General features: G+C 47.1%; 1 protein-coding gene across 1 annotated transcript; it reads right to left on the bottom strand.

The window, feature by feature from the left end:
- Positions 1-312: 312 nt before the first annotated feature.
- LOC121333547 (organic solute transporter subunit alpha-like) lies at positions 313-9586 on the bottom strand. Its single transcript, XM_041399975.1, has 8 exons — positions 9505-9586; positions 7925-8076; positions 7733-7806; positions 6226-6384; positions 3530-3641; positions 2496-2642; positions 1001-1106; positions 313-500 (listed from the first exon to the last, which is right to left on the bottom strand). The coding sequence occupies exons 1-8, from the start codon at positions 9581-9583 to the stop codon at positions 313-315; spliced, it is 1017 nt and encodes a 338-aa protein (XP_041255909.1). The 5' UTR covers positions 9584-9586.
- Between the last annotated feature and the right edge of the window lie 1445 nt (positions 9587-11031).

Below are 11031 nucleotides of genomic sequence, written 5' to 3'. Positions count from 1 at the left end.
AAATTGTAGCCATTCTAATAGCTAAAAATAATTTTTAAAAAATCATATTGTAAGACAGTTTGGCACCATCAAGTGCTCAGTAACAGCATAAAATGGTATAAAATCTTAGTAAATTACATGGTGTCAAAACCCTCACACCATGCACACATGGCTGGAGAATCAACAGGATTATCTTTAGTGGTCTTTCAGTACTGCAGCTCACAGGCACTCATGCCATGTTCTGACATGGGCAGTGGCTATTTTTGGTGCAAGAATATACAAGTTCCTGGAGGTGATCTTACAGCTCCTGCCTAACAGCAGCACAGGAAGCTTCTAAACCTTTGGCACTGCATCTTCAAGAGCTGCACCATTCAGGATAACCTTAGGAGCCTGCTTCTTGTCCCCAGGTTCTTCAGCCGCGCACTCCGGAGGCTCCAGGTCGTGGTATTTTCTCCGATAGACCACCCTGGAGATTACAGTTATCAGAAACATTTCCATGATGAGCAGCTGCTGGGCAATGTCTGCCAAAAAAAAAAAAAAAAAAAAAAAAAAAAAGAGAAAGAAAAAGGGAGACAAAGAAAAGCCCCCAAAAGGAGAAATTACTATCAGATAAAAAAATGAAAAATTGGCTTATTAATTTTCACCTATGCAAAAGGAACAAACTCTATCATCCTGTCCCCATGTCTCTCACAGTCAGCAATGACATCAGTTACAGAATTCCAGTATTGCCCATCAATAAGAATGCAATAAATTTTGCATCCAAAATACAAGAGATTTAACAGTAATTATGCATGTTGATTTCTTTTCCTCTCATTTCTGATTCCAGCTCTTCTCATTATCAATTTGTTCTCCAAAATCATGAGAGCTATGAAACTTTTATTGTTTTTTAAACTAAAAAATGAGATTCTCCAAAAGCTAGATGAAATTTGTATTTTGGGAAAATACCAGAGATTGCCATTACCAACAATGAACTGGTACTTTTATAAGTAAATTAAGAACATTCTTCCCTCAAAAAACTTACATGATCCTCTTGCTGTAGAGGAGAGTGGTGGAGCACAGGGAATGATTTTTTGTGTAGCAAATATGTTGATAATAGTGGTCTGCAGGTGGTTCAGAATGACGATAAACTGCACCAGAAAGGGAAAACAAATGCCTCAGCTGCCAGAAAGGGGTTTATAGTTCACACAACAATTTATAGTTCACACAATTCTTCTTTGATAACAGAACCTCTTTTGCCTCATTCCTCCTTGCTTGCCCTCCCTTTCCCCCCACTACCAGCAGGGTGCCTGCCATTCTGCAGAATTCATCTTAAGGTCAGGATGATATTGCTCGGAATAGGAGTATTAAATTAATCCTGGACTTGAAAAGTATTTCTTCTCAGGCCTTCATTTGGGAGGTACATTATACACAGACCTCACAGCAGGGATGTCAAATAATACTGAGTTCTGGATAATAGGTAACAATGTTTAAAAAATGACTGTTAATTTGACCCATGAGCTTATGTTCTTCCTTGTTCATGGAAGAAAGACTCAAAGAACATTTTTCCTCTTGTCTCCTCTTTTTGCCAAAGCAGGGAGATATTGTGGTCCCCAAATTATATGAGACTGGCTTCTTTGCCAGAAGGTATGAGGGACTCTTCACAGCTTGAGTTCAGCAACCACCACTTGCTCAATCACATTACATTGAGCCAGACCTTTGCTGCCATGGAGTTATCCAAGTGCCTCTGTAGCTGCTGGTGGAACTGCCTGAGTCTAAACCCTCACATCAACAGAGTTTGCCATCCCAAACCTGAATTCACCCTAGCACAGCTTTGTGCTAGGTGTGACCATCCTGTATACTGCCTTTATTAGTGCTTAATAATTTACCTAACCTGAGTGCACCAGCCTTGATGCATGTCCTGTTCAAGAAGGACATATCCAAGGATTCTGCTGGACTCTATTTAGTGATGCGGAGAGGGTGGCCTTGTCCCTGTGCTTTTTCAATCTAACCTATGTGGTTCTGTTCCTTACTGTTTAATGATTTGCAGCCAGTATTTTCACTATTATCTAATTCTGAAGTACAGAATGGCCAAAAAAAAAATACTTTTAAACCAGCATATTGTGGAATGCTGAAACAGTTCAAACAACAGCTGCCTGCACAATGCAACATCTCCTCTCTGAGGTACACACCAGCATTTTAACATTGCATTTCAGATACCACAGCTACAAAGCTTCCTTCAAGCCCCACAGAAAGTGCTGTTGTGATTTCAGTGGTCTAAAGATAGACAGATTTTACATGGCTTTCACCTCTCCAGCACTCCTGAGACTAGAGGTAAATTGGCTCCAAGTGAAACTGAACAGCAGCCAAGGAGAGTGCTTCAAAGGGATGCAGCTTTAATCAGGTAAAAATATGGCTTTGCACAGTGTATTTAATGGGAAAAAAAGACCATAAATTTTCAACAAAGGAGCAAGAACAAGAGAGGCAGAGCAGTGTCAGCAGATAAGAGAAATTCTTACCAGAAATACTGAAGTTCTCACCTGATAAAGAGCAAATTTTGGGATAATGTTCTTACACTTAAGGAGAATCCTAACTTTTCGAAACATGATTCCTACTGCCCACAGAGCAAAAAGGGTGAGGGCACCAATGAAGCAGCTGATCCACAGCGCAGGTCCTTTGGGAGACAACTGAGAAGCAAATTACACAACCTTATACAACCTTACTTCAGTGTTTCCAGGAGGAAGTTATGAACTGGATGATGTTAAAATGCTTTTTTCTATCTGCATGAAAGCTGGTGTTTTGCATGGGGACACTGCCCAGCACCAACTGGAGTGCTGGCACAGGCTCTCCTCCTGCAGGCACCTACACAGAGACGTGCTCAGCCTGGGGTGGTGCCAAGGGACACAACCCCTCCGTGTTGCAATTGCCAGCCATGGAGTGTGTGCCTTTTCAGAGACCCCAGCAGCACCTGCAATGCTCAACAGCTCATGAGAGCATGTTCAGCCTGACTTCTCAGGCAGGTCATTAATTTTATACCATGAAACAACAACAAAAATATTACTGTTAGTCTGAGTAATCCAGGAGGTGCCCACTCAATATCAGATACAGATTTCTCCATCATCTTGCAGGTTACATGGTACAAAGCAGAACTACAGTACTATCTTTTCACTTTGCACAGATATAAAAATCACCATGTCTTGCTGAAAAACACAGAATTAGGCTTCCTGTTAACATGCCAGTATGTACACTTATTTCTTAAGGCTGTACCTTACAAAACACAGGGCAGATACATCCAATAGGGCAACTTGCAGTCCTGCTATTCCAACCATACCAGCTGGGAAATGTATAATCTGATGCCCAACCCCCCTGATGCCCAATTTCTTTCCAAGAGAGTTGAGGAAGGCAGAAATCATGGATGTCAGGAAATTATATGCTTCAGGTCTCAAAAGAATACAGTAAGGACTCACTTGGAAATGGTCCTAGATTTCACAGTTTAGTTGCAGGCCAGGATAATTACATCAGCCCTGAAACCTATGGATTTTGAGGACCTTCTCTGATTAAAATAGTTACTTACATTGTAAAGAACGTAATTGCCATTAGTCCAAAGCACTATTGATAAAAATACGAGCACAGGCCGCAAGACAGCAAACTGAAAGGTGCCCAGCTTCAGCCAAAAGAGGGTTTGCCTGGATAGATTAAAAAAAAAAAAAAAAAAAAAAAAAAAAAAAAAAGATAGGCCAAGATCATATTAGCAACCTTGATAATTTCTGAATACTGTCAACTGCAAAACTTTTCCACTTTTGCAGCATGTGGTTAAAATCTGGGGAGGAACAACTTCAAGATTAGAAAATATTTCCAAGAATTTCCCAATGTTTATTTAATAAAGTCTCTACAAAAATAGTACTTTTCCTGCTCTGCAGCAAGTACATACTAACCAAGGCTGGGCAAAACATGATGTCTTTCTCTGCCCTGAAGCCAGCCAGAGAGACAGTAGCTGCATAACCGGTTTCTGAACAATGATGCCATTTGCTCTTGCCTTGTTGCCTTATTATTTCAGTCCTCCCATGAAATTGGACAAATCAGCCTGTTCAGCCACTTCCTAGTCCTGTGGTAGATCAAGAAAGGGGGTCACAGACACCCAGGTGAAAGGACTGGTGGTTCTTCAGTGCATCTTGAAGAGTACCATGTAGGACCTGGGCTTGCCCCTCTGCAGCCTAACAGAAGAAAGGAACAGTCTCCCCCTGGGCAAACTGCACAAGGCTGCCAGGAGAGCTCAGGATTCCTTCACTTCTGTCACTATAAAGTGTCACTATAAAGCACACCTGTAACCTGGCCAGCCAGCACTGCAGCCCACCAGGAGAGGGGCAGATGAACTTTCTAACAGAGGGCATGGAAGCTGACTGACCTGAGCTCTCACAGGGGAAGCTGCAGCAGCTACAGCTGCCTCATGTTTTAGTCTGTTACTGTGCATTATTTCCCATATTTTCAGTGTTGTTTTCACTGGAGTTCCTTGGGCCCTGCCATCAGAGATGTCTCACAGACAACAGGCTGCCATTTAGTGTGCTAAAGGATATAGCTAGGAACCAGGAATTACAGGAATTGCTCAATGAATATAGCTGGTAACCACAGGATTATCAACAGGACAAACCCATGTGGAAAGACCTGCAATGGGCCACCCACTTAGTGTGTACCTTTCCAAAGATTTATTATTCCCAGAGAGCTTTAAAGAATAACACATCTGACAAAGAGTGCAGTCACTGCAATGCCATGAGTTGTTTCCCTTGTTAACACAGGCCCAGCTTTCCTGATCACCAGATCTCTTCTGCCCCATCTCTCCCTGTTGCGTGGATTGTTATATTGCCTCAGCTGTACCTTGTTGTTTTCCCCAGGACTGCAGATATATATTGTTTTTTTTTTTTTAATTAATCCCTCCCTTGGGGTAGCTCCCTGTTTCCCCATAGGATACCTATGGAAGGAATGTGAGACTGACTTTTCTCTCATATAGCTTGCCAATACCTTTTTTTTAAAAAGGTAGCCTGCAGTGGGAAAAGGACGGAGGTTAGAAGCAGAGAGCAAATGGGTTTCCCAGAGGTACAGACACTGGAGAGAGAGGCCTAAGCCATTTAAAGCCTTTATTTTTTTTTTTCAACAGACAGCTGTCCTTCCTGCCAGGAGCAGTAGGCACTGTCTAGCCCCTGAAATGAGTCCATATTAGTTGACATCATCCTGCGTAAGCTGCTACTGGGCTGAACAACAGCAAGGGAGAGTAGGGGATCCTCTCCAAACTCCCAGCTGCTACAACCTATACTCTATTAAAAATTATGGAAACTTAAGTTTAAATTCTAATACCAAATGAGGCAGTTTAAGGAAAAATTATTGTAATAAAAAAAAATAGAATTTTTGAAAATGCATCAGAAACCACTATGCTGTGTTCTGTTTGCTGCTTTTCTCTAAAGAGATTGTACAGTCCCCTAGGACCCTCTGACACTAAAGTCCATACCCTCATAGAAAATCTCTTTTCAGTCCCTTCAGGTTTTGCTTATAATGAGAGAAACAGTCCCATGCTCTATGCCAGTAGGAAAGTCAGGGAAATACACAAGGCTCCCAGGCTGTGGAGTGCTGTGTAGTGAGGGGTGACACCAACCAGAGGAGGAGCTCCACCAGGTTCTGCTCAGAGGAGGACAGGTTTGTGTTACAGTACATTGGCTCCTGTAGCTCTCCATCCTTACCTCCCTTCTCAAAGATGCTTTAATACTAAGTTTAGAAGAAGAAAACATCTGCTTTTGCCTCACCAGACAATGCCATTTCATTGAGAACAAAGCTTTACAAGAATTACATCTACTATTTGTTCTAAAAAGTATTTTAATCTAAAGTAGTTTTAAAGTCAAAATCAGAATAAAACATTTCCATTTTATCAAAGTGAGAGAAATTTTCTATCAAGAGAGCCTCCATTTGACAATTCTGCTTGTGAAAAAATACATGATCTCAAGACACTTGTTCCCTTCTGGAATGAAAAGAAACTGAAATGTCAATTATTAGGTTTTCTAGAGTAGAAATTTCTCCTCCCACACACCTCTGCATTATAGACACGAAATAAATTAGTGGTGGTGTACAGCCCCAGAGTGAGGATGCTGTTTAAAAGAAACAGTTTGAGATGTCTTGAGACTGACTTTGGGGAAACTTTGCTGTAAGCCTGGCCCTGCCAAGCTGGCTGAACTCCAGCAGCCGTTTTCAAGCTCCTTCAAGGGAAATCCTAAAGGGGTGACTCACCTGGTGATGGGCACACGAGGGAGGCAGAGGCAGCAGCAGCAGCAGGGGCCGGTGGTGATGGTGAAGTGACCATTTTCAAACCGTCTGAGGAGCACCTTCTGCCCTCCACACTCTTTAATCATCATCATCAGGAACTTGTGGATAACTATGGAAAAAAATCTAGGAGAGGGAGAGAATTCCAGCTTAAACTTGCCTGTGTGTCTTGTATGCCTGTGCAGGCCAGTGCCACCTCCTGTGCAGGGTTTCACAGCTTGTGCTTCGCAATCAACAAACATTCTAGCTCTGTCTTTGAGACACCTTCTGCTTTCTATCACCTTGGAGGAGCAGAACTGCCCTACCCTCACTGAAAGAGGAATAAACTGAGGCACAGAGCAGGTGTGGAATTTCCCAAAGCCGCTCTGGTGGCTGGTGGCAGAGTTGGTGTTAAAGCACAGGCTTTCCTGGCCCCAGTCATTCTGGCTGTGTTTTTCCATAAGTTATCTAGTTCTCACTAGTCCCAGCTTTTTAGAAGAAGTCCTCTTGCTCCTCAAACATGCCTTTCAACAAACAAACACGGCTAGGTTCACATACATACATAGCTATCATTGAATGTGCTGGCCCAGGCAGGGTGTGGTTCCTCTACAGACAAAGCACCTACTGCTGCAACCCCACCTCTCCCTCCTTCCCCAGCTGCACATTCTCAACCCTACCCAGGAACTACAGATTATGCCACCAAACATGGAAATCCAATCAATAAAAGAGGTCCTCTGCTGCACTGCCTGCAGCTTGGGCAAGGGAGAAGAGGGACTTTAAACATGCCTGAAGTGCCACAGGACTGGATTGTTGGAAGTTCCTGGCAATCTGCACTACCTGCACACACTGGCACACGCCAGCAGTATTCCCTACTACTGTTTTGTCCCTCCTTTTTTAATCTTTTACTCATCTCCAGATGTGGAGTGCTCAGGGCCATGGCATACCCCTACTTGGTCCTGCCCACCAGGGCTGTGCCATCACCTGCAGAAAGCAGGGACCACATTTCTCCCTTCTCCTCTGTGAATGCCAGAGCTGTCATGCTCACACATAAAGTGCTTTTATCAGGACAACTGTGGGACATTTTTACATTGATGTGCACATTGGGGGCTCACTTGGCACCATTAATAATAGACCTCCAGGGCTCACCATTAGTAAAAGTGCAGGGAAGAAGTCACAGGCCAGACTCTCATTCCAAATGACATGCAGAGAGAGGAGAGACAGACTACTGCTCCAAAGAGACTCAGTCCTAGGAATCAATTACATGTGAGCCACAGATCCTTCATACTGACATTCCCACACTAGGGGACTGTAGCACTGGGAGCTGTTTCAGCATTTTTCACCTCCCAGGAAAGAGCTGCCAAGAGATTTCAACTTAAACAAAGAAATTACTGAATTGTTAAATTTACAGAATGACTGTGTTACCAAGAGCAGCAGATGCTTAAAGGGAAGAAATTCGGGGTTTGGAGCAACACCTAGAAACAAGCAGAATACTCACATTCCTGCTGTGAAATCTGTAAACATTGTTGAGCGAGGAACCCACATGCCAATGCAAGAAGTAGTAGAGATCACCTACAGAGAAAAGGGAGGAAGGTTGTATGAAGGGCAGAGAGCTCACATGGCTCCTGTGGATTTTCAGGGAAGCCTTATTTTCAGCACTGAATTTTATCTTGTTTCCATGTTAACTTACTGGAGCTGCAGCATTAATCCAAATTATGATTGATCTTTTGGAGGAGGGGATTTTCCTGTAGATGTAGACTGCTTCCTCTATAAACACCAGAATGGCAATGAGTGTCATCAGAGTCAAGGTTGCAAAGAGAAATCTCCCTGGTAGGTCAAGGCCTGCAGAGAGAGAAAAGAAAACAGACAGTTCTGATTTATTTCATAAGCTTTTCAAACATTAATGTAACAACACCATCTCTGAGGGGCTTCTTTGCCTTATTCCTACAAATACTTGCACTCATCCCTAGTTACACAGGCAGACCACTGACTCCACAGAATCATTCAAATACTGAAGTTCATGACTAAATCTTTCCAGGATCCACAGACAGCAGGAAGAATACGCCTTCACCTTCTGAAAGCATTATGCAATAGTCCATTTCAGAAAAGGGGAGTTCCAGGACAAATATCCTTCGATAAATACAAATATGTAGCAGAAATAAATACATAATCTGGGAACTTTTCCAGGCAGGCTACAAGCAAACATGTATTCACTCAGTATTAGTTCTCTGCTTCCATCATGTGCTCACAGGTATGTTACATGTAACTTCCTTAGGCAGGCAAACTTACTAGAAGCTCGGGGGAATTTTGTATGGCACACTAGCAATGTAAGGAAAAGCCTCTGATATACCAAGCCTGAGATAAAACTTGGTGTCTTCACCAAAATCTTCTTCTTTGCTTCTTCCTTAAACATTTCAACATTTACCCATAGGTGATAGGTTTTATGTCTCCATTGACACTGGGTATGGGTATCAACTTTAACCCACAACTGACAGCTGAAGTGCATTTGCTTCCAAGGCATGTGTTTCCAGAGACAGAAAAAGTGGAGTCATGCTTAATTTAGGAGAAGTTCATGCTCATCATCAGTACGAACTGCTGTGAGACCCGCAGCCTATGGGAAGGCAAAGCAGAGCCTCTGCTCCAGCCTCTTTAACCTAACCTGGTTCAAAAAGCCCCGGCACTTCCAGACTTGGCTGCAGGCGGGGCAGTGCCGGTCTCAGTGCACATTTCCACTCCTTAAATCTCACCGGAGGGAGCCTGAGACCCGGCGCAGCCCCAGGGACCGGTTCAGCGCTCGGTTCCGCTGTGCCATCCCCAGCCGGGCCTGGGCCGGGCCGGGCTGCGCTCTCGCCCTGCCCCGGAGCCAGCGCGGCCCCCACACAGGCGGAGGATCGGCCGGGACGGGCGGGTGCCGGCCTCCGCTCGGGGATTTCCTCGCCGGGAAAGAACGGCGAAGGAACACGCAGGGACAGGGGATGGGCAGGGACGGGGCACAGGCAGGAACAGGGGATGGTCAGGGACAGGGGCACAGGCAGGGACAGGGGATGGGCAGGGACAGAGGGACGGACAGGGACAGAGGCACAGTCAGAGGCAGAAGCACGGACAGGGGCAGGGGCAGCAGCGAGGACGAGGACAGGGACAGGGGCAGGGGCAGCAGCGCGGACGAGGACAGGGACAGATGCCGCCGCGGGTGGGTGCCGAGGGCGCTGCCGGGCAGGGCCGCCGCTGGTGTCCGGCGGGCAGCCTCCTCTCCTCCCGCCCCGCACTTACTCCGGAGAAGCTCCTCCGAGTAGGGCGACTCGCTGGAGCCGCAGGACGGGTGCAGGGTCCCGTTCGTCTCGCCCTCCATGGCTGCGCGGCCGGCGGCCCCGGCGCGGAGCCCTGGCGGTGCCGGGGCTGGGCACGGGCGGCGGGGTCAGTGCGTGCCCGGCCGCCGGTCCCGGGCGAGTGCGGGCGGCGATGAGCGGCGCGGAGCCGGCGGCCGGGCCCGGTTAATGATTACCCCGGAGCCGGGCGGGCGAGCGGCGCAGGGACCGAGCCCGCGCTGCCTCCTGGCGCCCGGCACGGCCACACGGGCAGCGCCGAGCAGGGGCAGCGCCAGCCGGGACAGAGCCGAGCCGGGGCAGAGCCGAGCCGGGACAGAGCCGAGCCGGGGCAGCGCCAGCCGGGGCAGCGCCAGCCGGGGCAGCGCGCCCACCCCTCCTTGCCGCGGGCTGCAGCTGCTCCCGGCTGGTCCCCATGTCTCTGCCCGGCCTCGGTGGAGCTGCTTGCGGCACCCAGCCGGGCCCATAGTCACAGCCCCAGCGTGTCGGGGCACCTGCAGTCGGGTCTCGGCAGCCGAGGGGGCGCTGGAGCCGGCCGGGGGCGGGAGGGATCCCCGGGGCCGTGTCCGCCTTCGCTGCAGCCCCGGGGCACGGACGGAAGCTGCTCCGTCAGGGGGGCAGTGTTTGAGGGAGTTTTCATGGAGCCCTTCACCAAAGGCTTCCCGATCGACTTGGCTGCAACGAGGTGAGACGCTGAAGGGGAGCGCAGTGAGGGTGGGAATATACCGAGAGATTCTCCACTTTCCCACACGTTTCCTCTGCTGGAAGGATTCTTTCTGCAGCCTCAGCACTTTCGGGCTGTTTCCAGGAAAAGGGAATGAGTACTGAAATGATGGAATTTGGTGACCCCCAGGTTGTTCAGGATACTCGCGCTGAAAGCTGGCCAACCCTAATGGTTACTGCGCTGAGTGACAAAATGGCAGGGACACGCTGTAACAATGAGCACAGAGGGTGTCGGGGGGAAGGAGGACAGTCCTAGTTACCAATGCAGTGATAAGCGATTGCCACTCATGAAAAAGATCCTGGGAACACAGTGGACAGTCTTCAAAAATGACAGCAAGAATCAGCATGGGACAAAATGCAAAGGACTGCGAGAAATTTGTGGATAAATAAAGGAAGACACAAAGCTAAAATACATACGGAGGCCTCCCTTCACCATGCTGGTGTTCTAGAAAGTTGAACAAATTGAAGTGGGGAGGTGAGGAATTTAGGGACATTTTTAAGCACCAAGGGCCCTTGTGGTAAAGGCTTGTAGTCATCTTGCAGTTTTCACAGGATTTCCAAAGGTTTTACAGGAAGGACAGGCCGGACACTGAAACACTGCCAGCAGGAGCACAAGGATGCAGGGGAGAATGGGACTGCTCACTGTCTCACACCAGCAGGTACTGAGAGAAGGCAGGCTCCTTCCAGAGTGGCAGGATTTGGGAGCAAGACAGATGAGGCTACTGACAGTCTGTTCTGTTACTGTCAGGAC

The sequence above is a fragment of the Onychostruthus taczanowskii genome, unplaced genomic scaffold (assembly GCF_017590055.1).
Source record: "Onychostruthus taczanowskii isolate IOZ18803 unplaced genomic scaffold, ASM1759005v1 scaffold17, whole genome shotgun sequence".
Lineage (NCBI taxonomy): Eukaryota > Metazoa > Chordata > Aves > Passeriformes > Passeridae > Onychostruthus > Onychostruthus taczanowskii.
Note: the sequence above shows the minus strand (reverse complement) of the source record. Positions and strands in the feature narration are given on the sequence as shown.